This window comes from Euprymna scolopes, chromosome 31 (genome assembly GCF_053919585.1).
Source record: "Euprymna scolopes isolate OS-2025 chromosome 31, ASM5391958v1, whole genome shotgun sequence".
In the NCBI taxonomy this organism is placed as follows: domain Eukaryota; kingdom Metazoa; phylum Mollusca; class Cephalopoda; order Sepiida; family Sepiolidae; genus Euprymna; species Euprymna scolopes.
Window position 1 is genome coordinate 47,166,337 of NC_136512.1, and position 16,006 is coordinate 47,182,342.

At 33.2% G+C, this 16,006-nt stretch overlaps 1 protein-coding gene across 1 annotated transcript in view; it reads right to left on the reverse strand.

Annotated features, from left to right (window-relative positions):
- Positions 1 to 2,831: 2,831 nt before the first annotated feature.
- LOC145255734 (MAD2L1-binding protein-like) overlaps positions 2,832 to 16,006 on the reverse strand; it is an 83,298-nt gene continuing 70,123 nt past the window's right edge. The window contains exon 2 of the mRNA XM_080114351.1: positions 2,832 to 15,359. Within this exon, the coding sequence (XP_079970477.1) occupies positions 14,727 to 15,359 (633 nt within the window). The 3' untranslated portion in view covers positions 2,832 to 14,726. The remainder of the gene's footprint in view (positions 15,360 to 16,006) is intronic.

Below are 16,006 nucleotides of genomic sequence, written 5' to 3' on the forward strand. Positions count from 1 at the left end.
AATAACCTTCTTAGTGACACACAATATGGTTTCCGCTCTGCAAGATCTACCGCAGATGTGCTGACGGTTATATCCCACAGGATTAGTGAATCTCTTGACAAAGACTTCCTTTCTAGGGCAATTGCTCTTGACATATCAAAGGCCTTCGACAAGGTATGGAATAAGGGTCTACTTCACAAGATTTCCAGCTACGGTATAACTGGAAATGTTTTCTCAATCATTAAATCATTTCTCTCCGATAGGCTCATAACAGTAGTGGTAGATGGACAAAAATCGGAGGCCTGCAATATAAATGCTGGAGTCCCTCAGGGGTCAATCCTGGGCCCAACTCTCTTCCTGATCTACATCAATGACCTCCCTAAACACATACTTAAATCATTCGTTGACATCTATGCTGATGACACGACCATCTACGGCAACACATCAAAGGCTGTAAACGACAAAGCTCTCTCTGATTCTCTCTCCTCTGATCTCGAGCGCGTGGTACAGGGGGGGAAGATGTGGCTGGTTACCTTTAATGCATCCAAAACCAAACTCCTATCCTTACATCATCAACGCTCTGATCCCCATCTGGCATCAATTGTGATGGATGGCTCTCGTCTGGGTGAGGCCCCGTGTTTTGACAAGCTTCTGGGTTTGACCTTTACTCCTGATCTGAAATGGAACACGTACATCAAGTCTGTTGCCATGGTCGCTGGAAAGATGGTGGGATACTTCTACCGCTCCAGGAGATATCTCACTACTGCTGCAATTCTCTATCTATATAAAAGCCAAGTATGTCCAAGGATGGAATACTGTTGCCATATCTGGGCAGGAGCTGCTAAAAACAGCCTATCCTGCCTTGACAGAGTACAAAATAGACTTTGTGGCTTAGTGGGGGATGCCCTTTTCTCTACCCTGCAACCTCTCTCCCACAGAAGAGACGTTGCGAGCCTATCCTTGTTTTATCGTTATTTCCATGGCAGGTGCTCGTCTGAACTCCAATCTCTGGTCCCCCCTCGCCAATCTTTCACGAAAAACACCCGTCTAGCTGAATCCACTGTGAAAAATTTCCCCCACTCTATATCTGTGCCTAAATCAAAACGCGGATTCCATGGAAAAAGCTTCTTTCTTAGAACTGCACGCCTGTGGAACTGTTCTGTCTGCCTGCTTCCCTCCGGACTACAACTTGGATGTCTTCAAGTCCAATGTTAACAAATTCCTAATGAACCGCCCCTTTAATTAAACACTTCATCAAATCTCCACACTAACGTAATGTACTTGCAATAACCCTTATCCCTGAGTGGCTTCCGGGCCTTGATAAGTGGTGATCACTGTGTAAAAAAAAAAAAAAAAAAAAAAAAAAAAAAATGCAAATTCCATGAATAAATTCTTTCCTAGAACTGTTCTGCTGGCCTGCTTTATAGCTAACTACAATATAGTCATCTTCAAATACAATATAAACAAGTTCTTGTTGGGCTACAAATAATCAAGTTATATCCAATTTCCCCTCACAACCATTATGTAGTAGTCTTAATGACATCCTTGCACTCATTAACCCTCATCTTTGAGTGGACTTTGGACTTTGGTAAGTATAAAAAAAAAACAACAAAAAGAAAACATGATTCACATATACCCAGAAAAAGGCAATGGCGAGGGCTGAAGAAAACTTAGCACAAAGAGCATCAAATTGCAAAATTCCATCGACTTCATCTTGTCATTATTCGTAAATGGCTAAATGATGCATAGTCTGTTTGGTTTCAAATGTAGATGCTTTTTAGCATATCTTTATGCATGCAACTTTGGACTGCTTGTGAATTTGATATTCCCTAGATAATTCCTCCTTCAGAGAAAGTGAGTTTAACCCACATAAGGCAAATGCACATACACCAAAATTAAGCATGATTTATGGACTGCCATGAACTCTCCTAAATGTAGCACAGATTCTTGGCTCTTCCACTCATGGTTGTTCTGAATATTTCCTTTGCATGGACAACCAATGTTTTAGAAACTGTTTAAACTAGTGTTGGGATGATTAATTGAAATCAGAAAAATCAGAACTTTTTGGGATATCAGAAAATTTTTTTAGTTTAAGTTTCAATTTTGAAAACTTAATATTTTTTTTTTTTTTTAACTTTATTTTCCATTTCTGGTACTAATGCTAATATAAATAATCATGGTTTCTAAATTAACAGTAAAACTAAAATCGATACAACAAATAACAATGAAACTACATAAATATACTAGAGTTTAAAAAAAAATGTTTAAACATTTTTTGTCAAGAAAAATACTGACAAACAAATCATTGATAATTAAATAGTAAAAACAAAAAAAAAGTTCCTTAATTCTGTATATGGTAGGATTTGTCTGGTCTAGCATTATTAGACAAATCATAAGAGAGTTAGCCAAAGAGTGAAAAAAAAAAACAAAACAAAAAAAACAAAAAAACAACACAACAGAAAAAAAGAAAAAAAAGAAAAGAAAACTCAACTTAACATTTTTAAATGCTTTTGGTGTGGATTTTGTACATGTCTAAACTACCAGAAAGGGATATATTTGTTTGCAGTAGCTGAGTAGCTTGGCTACAGTAATCGAGTAATACAATTTAGTAAATCACCTAAATGAACGGTTGTTTGTAATCATAGCTGGTAATATATTTCAACATCTCTCACTCGTATTACACAGTTAATCATATCCTTGTGAGGAGGAATCTGGATTTATTCATATTACATCAACTCTGATACCTACCTACAAAGGAAAATAAGAATCCTAAAAAAACTCTGAAAGAAACTAAATGAAAATTTGCCAATAAAAAATGAATAAACAAAAAAAAAAAAAAATGTAAGTGTATATATATTTTAAAAAACTTTATTTCAAATGTTTTATGACTTAGAAATTAATTACTTTTTTTTGTTGTTGCATATTTTAATGTAATATAATTTGAATTGTTTTCTTTGCAGATTTGTTTTTATTATATAAGGACTAAAAAAAAATATCATTATATTATTACGCTTATCGCTCCATCCGTTATCATGCTGTGCATCCCTAAAAAAAGAAAGTGGAATATTCCAAAACGTGGAATTATTCCAAATAAACCATGTCACCCTTGAAAAAAAAAAAAAAAAATTGGTGTCGCTGTTGAGGCAAAGCTAATAAAAAATGATTTTTGTCTTTCTGGGCATTTTGGCTAAGATCAAACTGTTCTTTAGGCGCTACATTTCGATTTCTTCTCTCTCAGTGGAAGAGAAATCCTTTACGGCTAAGACAATTTTTCTCCACGTTAAAAAAACGACCCTGGTGTCTAAATCTATCCTGTGGGGAGGCATTGTGAATAGGTACTATGTTTAATGTAACAAAGTTTTAATATTAAAAAAGTAACTGGAAATGTTATTCCTGATTTAATTACAAAATGCCCTGAAAATGTCACTCCAGATTAATTATAAAATGCCCTGGAAAATGTCCGTTCTGATTTTTTTTTTTTTTGTTTACTTGCCTCCCCACATGGGCGGAATTGGACATGTCGGTTAAAAATTCAGGGGGACACCAGCTCCCCAAAAGGGGCACTCTGGTCAATAACAAAAATAAAAATTGTATCACTAATGAAGGATTTCTCCATTAACAAAGACCAAAAAAAGGGGATTTAAGTCATTGGAATTCTGAAACTGATATACTACACTCAGAAATTCATGTTAAAGCAATGGTTGCCTAATCACTAACCGTGTTAATGTTTTTATGTATTACTTTCGAAAAGCTGCTGAAACAGTTTATGATTTAAACATTACTTTATTTCAAGTATATTTTAAGCCGTAGGTTACGGGATATGAAGTCAGTCCTGGAAATTACTCAAACCGTTTACAATTTAAACATTACTTTATTTCATGTATATTTTTAACAGTGGGCTGGGGGATATTAAATCAGTTCCGAAAATGGGTGAAACCGTTTATGCATTACACATTACTTTATTTAATGTATATTTTTAACATTGGGGTGGGAAATATGAAGTCGGTTCCGGAAATTGCTACAACCATTTACGTTTTGGACATTACTTTATGTAATGTATATTTTTAACAGTAGGATGGGAGATAAGTCGCTCCCGGAAATGGCTGAAAAAGTGTACGATTTATACATTACTTTATTTTATGTATATTTTCAACAGTGGGTTGGAGATTATATGAATAATCTCTGAAATGGCTGAAACAGTTTACTATTTAGACATTACATTATTTCATGTATATTTTTAGCAGTGGGTTTGCGATATAAAGTCGGTCCCGGAAATGGCTGAAACAGTTTACGATTAAAACCTTACTTTATTTAATGTATATTTTCAACAGTGAGGTGGCGGATATGAAGTCAGTCTGGGATTGAATGAGATGTGCAAATATATACTATCAGAAAGCTTCGCCCAGTATTGAATGAGATAGGTGGAAAATATATAGTAGCAAAATACCCAGTGTCGCCCAGGATCGAATGAGATAGGTGAATGATATACATTAGCAGAATATGCGGCGTCACCCGGGATTGAATAAGATAGGTGAAACATATATACTATGAGAATACCCAGAATTGATTGATTTATTTGTAATGAAATAATCAGCCCAGGCAATATATCAAAGTTATTATTTAAGTAAGGGGGAGCGACCTAGTGGGTTAAAGTTATGAAAATTATTGTCAAAATTAGTAACTTATCCAAGAATTATTAAAAATGATGAAATGTGAGTTACTTGATTGGTGTGTTTGTAATGATATAATAAGCCATGACAATATATCAAATATATTATATAAGTAGGAGGGAGAGGCATAATGTGGATTTTAAATTATAAAAATTATTGTCGAAATTATATCCAGGATTATGAACAAAGATTAAATGTGAGTTAATCGATTGTGTGTTTATAATAAAATTATCAGCCCAGGAACTATATCAAAGTAATTATGTTAGTAAGTGAGGGTGATAAGGACGGTTTAAATTATGAAAAATAATTGTCGACATTAGTAACATATCCAAGAATTATGAAAACTGTAATATGTTATTTAATGCATTAGTGTGTTTGCAATGAAATAATCAGACCAGAATATATATCAAAGTTATTATTTTAGTAAGTGGGGCGATGATGTGGGTTAAAATGATGAAAAATGATTGTCGACATTAGTAACATATCCAAGAATTATGAAAAATGACAAAATGTGATTTAATTGATTGGTGTGTTTGAAATGAAATAATCATCCCAGATAATATATCAAAGTTATTATTTTAGTAGTAGGGGGTTGATAATGTGGGTTAAAAATATTAAAAATAATTGTCGAAATGAGTAACATATCCAAGAATTAAGAAAAATGAAGTGAGTTAATTGATAGTTGTTTTTTTATGAAATAATCAACCCAGACAATATATCAAAGTCATTTTTTAGTAAGAGAGGGCGATGAGGATGGTTTAAATTATAAAAAATTGTCGAAATTAGTAACATATCCAAGAATTACGAAAAATGACGAAATGTGATTTAATTGATTGGTGTGTTTGTAAGGAAATAATCAGCCTAGACAATATATCAAAGTTATTATTTAGAGGGAAGGGCGAAACTGTGGGTTAAAATTATGAAAAATGATTGTCAAAATAAGTAACATATCCATGAATTATGAAAAATGATTAAATGTGATTTCATGCATTAGTGGGTTTGTAATAAAATAAGCTCAGACAATATTTCAAAGTTATTATTTTATTAAGGAGGGGGCGATAATGTGGGTATGAATTATGAAAAATGATTGTCGAAATTAGTAACATACCCAAGAATTATGAAAAATGATGAGATGGAGGTTAATTGATTAGTGTGTTTGTAATGAAATAATCAGCCCAGCAAATGTATCAAAGTTATTATTTTAATAAGGTTTGGCGACAACGTTGGTTTAAATTATAAAAAAAATAGTGTCGAAATTAGTAACATATCCAAGAATTACAAAAAATGCTGAAATGTGAGTTGATTGATGTGTGTGTTTGTAATGAAATAATTAGCCTAAACAATATATCAAAGTTATTATTTTAGTAAGGTGTGCGATATGGTGAGTTTAAATGATGAAAAACTATTGTCAAAAGTAGTACCATATCCAAGAATTATTAAAAATGATGAAATGCGAGTTAATTGATAGTGGTATTTTTTTATAAAATAATCAGCCGATACAATATATCAAATTTAATATTTTAGTAAAGGGAGGGGCGATAATGTGGGTTGAAATTATGAAAAATTATTGTCGAACATTGTAACATATTCAATAATTATGAAAAATGATAAAATGTGAGTTAATTGACCGGTGTGTTTGTAATGAAATAATCAGCCCAGGAAATATATCAAAGTTCTTATTTTAGTAAGGGGGCGATACAGTTTTAATAAAAAAGTAGAATATGATTGTGCCTTCATTCATGCTGAACAGAACGCTCACAGCATGCCCAGCAACAATATATCACATGAAAAATGCTGCTGTGGAATTTCCACAGGTCCTGCTAGTTGATATTATTATGGTATTAGCTAAATACCTCCTTCCCAATAAAAATGAAATTCTACTTAAAAAAAAAAAAAAAAAAAAAAAAATGAACGCCCTGAAAACTTGGTGGAAAAAAAATCTCTATACTTAGAAAAGTGAGAATGTGTGTGTGTGAGGACACTTCTCAACCAATATACTCAGCAAATTTTTTTGATCTCCACACTTGAAATTTGGTATATAGGATAATCAGACACATGGATAACTTTAATATGTTTTAATCCTGAAAAAAGGGCTGCTAAGAGGTCAAAATTGAAAAATTGGTGCGTGGGAGTCATTGCATTTTTGTTTGCTGTTTCACCAATACACATGCATTTTCACATTACAGACTACTTATGTTAAGAATAATAGTTTGAAAACAGCTTTTAAAGATCGTGTCTGGTTATCATACTTGACTCTCTGTCTTTAGGTTTTGGTTTCCATCTCAGCTAGAGTATTTTACATTTTTTTTTTTTTTTTTTTTACTTACAGGAAGTGGGTGGTTTAGAGAAAAACAGCACTCACATGCAGGTCTCAATTTCTGTATTAATTAAAATATTTAGATATATTTTATGACTGGGCAATGCCAGGCGAATTGCTAGTAATAAATAAAATAAAATTAATCCATTTTAGAATTTTTGTATTATTCTTGCATTTTAGGGCAGTTAACCAAGAAAAATTTCGCCTTATGACCTTACTAGTCAGACTTAGTGGTTAAAGATTTAATGAACAGCCCTAAAAAATTAAGAATGGCCTGGAAAAAGTTAGACACAATGTCGGTTTTTAATCTGGAGAATCCATCAGTAGATGTGTTCCATGAGGAACACTCTGGATTGTGACAAAAATAAAAAATGTCTTGGTGTAGAAGGATTACTCCTTTACTGACCCAAGTTAGAAAAGATAAAGTCTAGTACCAGAACAGCTACTACACTTTAAATTATTTGCTAAAATATAACATTTTTGACAAATTGTCTTTACTAAAACTGTGTGCACAAAGGAAATTCTTTTCAATAAAATGAAAAGGTCTGTTATTTAATTGAGAAAAATTTCTCATTTTAATTACAATTAACCTAATAATTTCTATTTTGTTGGTCTAATTTTTTTCTATTTTTTTTGGCAATTCTTTGTTACAATACTATATAGTTGTAGAGGTAGGGAGTACTGGGTACTGGGTCGGGTCTTCAGATTTTGGTGGAGACCCCCTCAGATCAAAATATGCACTAAACCTAGGTAAGAATCGAAAAAATTTTGAAAATCAAAATTCATCTGTTGGCGCCATTTTTTTTAGATTTTTAGGCTCTGGGGGCCCAAAAACGCCCATTTACCCATCTTTGCAAAAGAAGGGATAAGAAATAGCAGTTGAAACTTAGGTATTTTCACTTCTTTTGACTTGGTCAATGAATTAGGATAGGAATGACACAATGTATAGCTAAATTGAGTTTTATTTTAGCATATAAAAGTCATTTTTTAGTACAAAATCGGGATTTTAGCACAATTTTCACGGTGATTTACACCCTAGATGTCATTCATTTTGCGGAAAGAAATACCCTTAATCGTCCAGTGTTCCAAATCTGGTAAATTTTACATAAGAATGTTTCTTACAAAGCTTCATACAAAAATTGTAAGTGTTATTTAACTAGTTTCCCAAGGGGCTTGGGGACTAGTACTAGTAGAATCGAATGATTGATAACATTGCAGTGTTATCTGAGAAAGGAGTTGCTTTGTTTATTTGGTCAGTTCAAAATGAGACTCTGAAATGTAGAGTCTCCTTGCTATGTTATTTTTATCATAATCATAGCACACAGTTGAAATCTCCTTCTCCTTGGGTCCATTCATATTTTTATTTGGGTCCATTTTGAATATCCTGACACAGTTATATTTCTCTTTCAGAATTGTATTGAAGAGTCAGCCGGTAGAATGAGTAGTGTTGCAGAGCAGTCCACAACTTTCTCTTTTGGTGATGTTCTTCCTTCAGAATATGAAGTCATTGCTAAAATTCTTGAAGTCGCACCATCTGGACAACCAACTGAAGAGAAAGAGACTAGACTCAGAAAACAAGCTGTGTCAGATTGCGCCAAGGGATTAATGATAACCTGGTCGAAGGCGTTCTCCACATCTAATGTTCTGTCTGCGAAATCGGTGAAGAAGAAGATTCGCAAATCTTTGCAGTCATACTACAATGCTGTTACAACCAGCAAGAAGAAGAAAAGACGTGCAGAGATGGAGTTTAAGAAGGAACATTCCGAACTCTTCAACATCAAAGGCATGGCGGTAGATCCTGAGAAGTTTGCTCCAGCGGAAAAGACATTCTACTATGATCAGTTGAAAATGAATCGAAATTGGGGAATCGACTTGATACAAGTAGACGAGGAGTTTGAAAAAGAGATGGAGGACATGCGACAAAAAGAAGCAACTGAGGTAGAAATGATGGAGGATGAAGTTTCATACATCATGGATGAGGTGGTTGACACACTCAACAGTACTACACTAGGTAGTGAAAAGAACAGTCAAGAAGGAGTTAGCATGACTCGTTCAGGTCTGGTTCGAGTTCTTGTAGATTGCGCTGACGCTGCGTCACAAACAGACCAGTCTTTCATACCCCAGCCAGAGATTCGTAAGATTCGAAACTGCACTGAAGCCATCAAAAAAGTTTGTGTGGAAGTCAGTGTGAAGTGTGGAATCTCAGTGAAAAAAGCTATTCTAGCTGTTCAAATAGTCTGCAAAATTCTGTATGGACATGATTTTTATTTGAACAAGGAAGAAGCAGACAAAGCTAATCCTTCTCCTTGCACGTCTTCAACTCCCCCAGAAGTGAGTGATGAAATAATTGAAGATGATGAAGCACCATGTAAAAAGAAGGCCAAGTTAAATCGAAAACCCATGCCCCATTCCAAATCAGATTGGGAAGGTTATAAGAATGTTTTGCCAGCACCAAGAACAATAACTGATTACAAACAAATAATGGCAATTCAAGCCGAATCTGCTGCTGCCAACTTTCTTTATAACAACTCCGACAATTTGAAGTGCCACTTACATTATGACACAACATCACGATGTAAAATTGATGGTGAATGGCCAGCCATTATATTCAATTTCTCTGGAAAAAAGAGGTTCTCGCTTCGTCCCCTGTTCTTTGCCTACGAGGATAGAAAGCAAATAGTGAAGCTGCTTGTCGAGACGTTCCGTCGTCTAGCAGTTTTGGTGATACCAGAAGATCCTAACATCTCAGTTACGGCTAAAGACTTGTGGGAAAAAGTAAAAATCATCATGACTGATTCAGTTGAAAAAAACTTGAAAATAGAATTTGAAATTGCTCGTAAGTTGAATTTGGAGCACGTTCCCCTTCACACTCTTTGTAAAGCGCATACTGTTGAAGCTTTAGATAGATCAAACATTGAAGTCTTAGGTGAATTGGACAAGAAAGTCAGTTTTCGTGATGCATTGGTCTCTATGAATCCTGGAATCAAGTCCTTTCTACGCGGTGAGAAATGTGTGGCGGTTTCTGCAATCAAATCAATCTTGACATTTGTCAGCCACGATAAATCAGCAACATCAACTAACCAAGCCGATCTGTTTGATTATGTCTTGGAGCGGGAGGAGAAAGTTAAACATGTATCTCTTTACAGAGAAAGACGTTTTACTAAACTGGGATATTCGTGCTCCTCGATCCTCGATGCATTGCCTTACATTCGTATGGTTCTTGACGAGACTCATCTCAGCAACCAACATGTCGAGATCGTGAGGATGTTACTGGATAGTGAATTGCTACTGAGTCAGTTGAACTGTCTTTCATTGTTCACGTACAAAGTCTCATTACCTCTCCTAAATTTTGTTGAGGTAGGAACGCAGGATGATCTGTGCAAAATTCTTCCAAAGTTGTTTGAGGATCTTTCAGTTGGAAAACTGGACACCTTGGAAGCGTACACTGTTCAATACAGACATATAGATATTGAGGAACCGATATCTGAGTTGGAGATAAAACTTTTGAAAGATATGTGTGTACATGCATCCAAAACGATCGAACTTCAATGTGGTAGAGAGTACGGATTTGGGCAGTACAATGACATTCGTGCCACGCAAATACGTAAGTTGACCGTGGAAGAGCGAAAAGACCTGGAGAGCAACAATGTTATGTGTGAACGAGAACTTGGAGTATTCGATCATCGTGCTATTGTTTCGAAATGTAGGAATAACAAGTTCAAAGCAAAATCCTTGAGAAACGATATGGTCTTGCACAGTGTGTCATTGGATGGTGCATCAAAAATTTTGACGGCAATTGCAAAACTTTTGAACAAAAGAGAAGACGAATGGAATGAAGAACAAAAGACTCTTCTCCGTCTAAAAGTTGAAGAGAAGATAAAGAAAGCGATGAACGCAAGCAATTACACTACTAAATTGCTCATAAATTGTAAAAGTTGGCGTGGTCCGTGTGTTAGTTCTGAAGAATTGATGTCGGTGCTAAAAGATCATTCAGAATTACAAGAGAAGATTGTCATGACTGAGTTAGCATATTACAGAGACACCCACAAATCAGATGTAACTGCAAATCCTGAACTATTCAAACTCAACAAAATCACTCATGAAGAGCGGCTTATGAATCTTTGCGCACTCCTGGATGGTTGCCCGGTATCCACAAGAATTCCTCTGCCCACTAATGATGATGCCCTAAAAGCCATCACTTGCATTCCACGAGTTGCAGAGGAAATGGTTGAGTTACCTTTAATCCTGAATGTGAATCAGATGTGTGTGGTGTTGTGGACAGTAAAGGGGGTGCCAACATGGTTTCTGGGGTACTGTACTAAAATCCTAGACAACCAGAAATACGAAATTGAACATTTGGAGCGTGTTTATGAAAGGAAGAACTTAAAATGGAGGTACCCAAACCCAGATGATAAGCAAACTATCGATGCAGATCAAATTGTCGAATGCAAAATCAACGGAGACTGGGATGTTCTTTCGGACCGAAACATGCAATTCACACTGCACAACCACAAAGAGATTGCAACCAAGTTTGATGGATTATTGTAGTGCTTGTAGTGTATATCCGAGTCACTTTTGTTAAGTCTGTTAAGCACTTGGAAATCAAAAGGACGGGATTATGTCGATTTCGGCCTATTTTCAGCAATTTTAGGTCCAATTTGGCCAAATTCACCCCTAAAATTGCCCTTAAAGACCCCAAGACCTGTCAATAATCATGGTTCTCTGCCTTATATGTGTGTCTGAAGTCATTCATATCCATTGGGAATGAACAAGGATCGATTAAGTGCATGAGAACAGGATTTTGGCAATTTCGTCCTATTTTTGGCAATCTTGGGTCAAAATTTGGTCTATTTCTCTTCAAAAAAGGCCCAAAAAGATCTGAGACCTGTATATAATCGTACTCCAATGTCTATTTTAGGTATCTACAGCAATATATACCTTTATAAAGGTGGACGAGGATAATTTATGTGACCCAAGATGGTTTTTGTGATTTTTGCCTGTTTTTCGGCCAATTTATGGCCATTTTTTGACCGAAATTGACCAAGAATACCACAAAACCTGTTTAAATACATGACCCTGTGTCATTTGAAACTATTTATATCCATTAATGGGCATTGGAGATACACAAGAAGCAAAATTATGCCTTGAAATCACTCATATTGACATTTCGGACACATATTTCTTGAAAAACCAGCCCCAGATCTAAAAAATGCCGCCAACAGATGAAAAAATTTTTTTTTTCAAATTTTTTTCCGATTTTGACCTAGATACTCCTTATATTTTGATTTGAGGGGGTCCCCACCAGATTTTGAAGATGTGACCTTTTTTCGACCCAGTACTCCCTACCTCTATAGTTAGGTTCGCAATACAAAAACAAAAGTTTTTCCTAATATTTAATTAACTATTTTTTTCTTCTATTGAAACAAATGGTTAAATTTATACTCCTCCTTCCTATGAAAATAGTTCATTTACTAAAAAAATATGTTTTCTAAAATGAAAATAAACATTCATTTTTTCAACCAGAAAAAAATATTATCCATGACTGAAAAATATCAACAAATTTTTATTCAGTGTCAGTTATCCAATCCATGTCCTGAAACACATGGCCAAAAAGCTCTTCAAGAATAAGAGAGAAAAAAATACTTAGTTGGTTAAATTTTTTTTTTGGGGGGGGGGGTAGAATTAGTCTCCAACAGATTAAATATATTATTTCAAAGAATCCATAAAATCTTAAAAAAAAAAAAAATTGATTTATCTACAAGTTTATCTTATAATTTATCAGTAAACACAAAATAAAAAATAAATAAAAAAATAAATTTTTATCATATCCGTTATTTATTTCAGTGAGAAAAAGAAAATTCATTGCACACAATTTATTTTTATCTTTAACCGACAGGAAATTGAATATTCATTCTTTTCCCCATAATATTGTATAAAGGCCCAATCAGGCACTTTAACAAGATATTGAAACTATAAAGAAAAACATTTTAAATATAGAGGCAGGGAATTGAAATATGTGAGAAAACAAAAACATTTAAAATGTGTGAAAAAAAAAAAAAAAAGCATTTCAAATGCGTGAAAAAAATTTTTTTTTTAAATATGTGAAAAAAAGCATTTAAAATGTAAAAAAAAAAAAAACATTTGAAATTTGAAAAAAAAAAAAACATTTGAAATTTGAAAAAAAAAAAAAACATTTGAAATTTGAAAAAAAAAAAAAACATTTGAAATTTGAAAAAAAAAAAACATTTGAAATTTGAAAAAAAAAACATTTGAAATTTGAAAAAAAAAACATTTGAAATTTGAAAAAAAAAACATTTGAGATATGTGAAAAAAAAAACATTTGAGATATGTGAAAAAAAAACATTTGAGATATGTGAAAAAAAAACATTTGAGATATGTGAAAAAAAAAACATTTGAAATATGTGAAAAGAAAAAACATTTGAAATATGTGAAAAGAAAAAACATTTGAAATATGTGAAAAAAAAAACATTTGAAATATGTGAAAAAAAAACATTTGAAATATGTGAAAAGAAAAAACATTTGAAATATGTGAAAAGAAAAAACATTTGAAATATGTGAAAAGAAAAAACATTTGAAATATGTGAAAAAAAAACATTTGAAATATGTGAAAAAAAAAGAAAAAGCATTTGAAGTATGCGGAAAAAAAAGCAATTTGCAATATATTAAAAAAGAGCATTGGCAATACGTGGAAAAAGAGCATTGTATTTTTTTATGATCTGCCCCAGCATAGTATAAACACTCCCAACCAACCCATGCTTTTGGACTAAACAATCCATATAATAATTTATAATATGTTGGGGCATGTTGTAAAAATTTACCAAAAGCATTTGCAATATGTAAAAAAGAGCATTTGCAATATGTGGAAAAAAAAAAAGAAAAAGCATATGCAATATGTGGAAAAAAATAGGGTTTGCAATACATGGAAAAATAGCATTTGTTATATATTTGCAATACGTGGGAAGCATTTGCAATTCATTTGCAATATGTGGGAGAAGAAAGCATTTGCAATATGTGGAAAAAAAAAAGCATTTGCAATACGTGGAAAAAAAAAAGCATTTGCAATACGTGGAAAAAAAAAGCATTTACAATACGTGGAAAAAAAGCATTTGCAATACATAGGAGGAAAAACATTTGCAATGCATGAAAAAAAAAAAGAAAAAAAGAAAAAGCATTATTTGCAATATGTGTAAAAAAAAAAAAGCATTTGCAATACGTGGAAAAAAAAAGCATTTGCAATACGTGGAAAAAAAGCATTTGCAATACACGGAAAAAAAGAAAAAGCATCATTTGCAATATGTGTAAAAAAAAAAAAAAAAGCATTTGCAATACGTGGAAAAAAAAAGCATTTGCAATAAGTGGAAAAAAAAAAAGCATTTGCAATAAGTGGAAAAAAAAAAAGCATTTGCAATAAGTGGAAAAAAAGCATTTGCAATACGTGGAAAAAAAGCATTTGAAATACACGGAAAAAAAGAAAAAGCATCATTTGCAATATGTGTAAAAAAAAAAAAAAAAAAAGCATTTGCAATACGTGGAAAAAAAAAAGCATTTGCAATACACGGAAAAAAAGAAAAAGCATCATTTGCAATATGTGTAAAAAAAAAAAAAAAAAAAAAACATTTGCAACATACAATTTTTTTTTTTTTTCACACAATTGTGAATCTTAAAAACCAACCGGTTCATATGAATGTTATGTATATATATATATATATATATATATTTCATATAAAATTACAAGACGGCTAGCTAAGCTGATATCCCTTCACACTAACATTAGCTTGGAACCAAACATAATCATCATCATCATCATCATCATCATCTAATAGCCGAAAAAACTCATCATCACTAGCAATAGGCTGGCTACTTTTATTTCTATCATCAGAGTCTAAAGGTACAATACCAGAGATATTAAGATGCATATCTGTGAGTTTGGGTGAATTTAAAATGGAGTTTTCATCTGTTTTGTAAGTCAATTTCAAATAATAGTGCTGTCCTCTGTCAGATACTTTGTAAATTGGTTTTGCAGTAAATCCTAAAAGTTTTGTGTTACGAGGTAACAGCAACAACACATAAAGATTCGTCAGTGCAAGTTTTTGGCCGACATGAAAAGGGTCTTGAGCAAAGATCTGAAGAAAAAGAGATGGTTTGCTTTCTTTTGAAGAAAGACGTTTTAAGCCAGATGGTGATGAGGTTGGAAAGTCAATATGGTAGATTTCTTTAGGATTTGTGGGTGAAGAGCCAAGAACAATAATGCTTTCCTTAATAGTAAGAATGTTCTGGAATGCAGAAATAATATCTGCAAAGAGTTTCTGACAGCTTGAAAACAAAAGGAATGCCTGACGGTCAGCCTTGTTTGAACTCTTGGGGTTGGCATACTGAAAGAAAATAAATAAATATTGAATGGAGAAAAACTTTAACCAAACATGGGAAGTGGAAGACATTAAACTTAGATATACAAAGAAAAGTAACTATATTCTCAATTATAAAAATAAAATGAAATTCTTTTTTACTGAAATAAAAGAAAACGCAATAACATTTGTGTGTGTGTGTGTGTGTGAATACACACAAACAAGCTAACATCAACATAATTATAGTTTTAGAGTAATTCCATATGAAAGCATTCAGAAAAATGGAAAGTTACCTTGAAAACTGGTAAAATTAAAACAAGGTAATCTTGACAATTTGAACCTTGTTTATCTTGGCTGTTAATCTCATGTTTTGGGTGATGTGAACCTTCATTATGTGCATCGTGTCAAACATAGGAATTTGTATAGAATTTCCAACAAAATCCCTTATTTCATGGTTCAATTTTGTTTCATATAAAATAACAAGATGGCTAGCTAAGCTGATATCCTTTCACATTAGCTTGGAACCAAACAATCATCATCTAGTAGCCAAAAAAACTCACCATCATTAGTTATAAGCTGGATGCTTTTATTTCCATCTAAAAAGGGACAATATCAGAGATATTAAGATGCATGTCTGTGAGTTTGGGTGAATTTAACTTGCTCTCGTTCTGTCA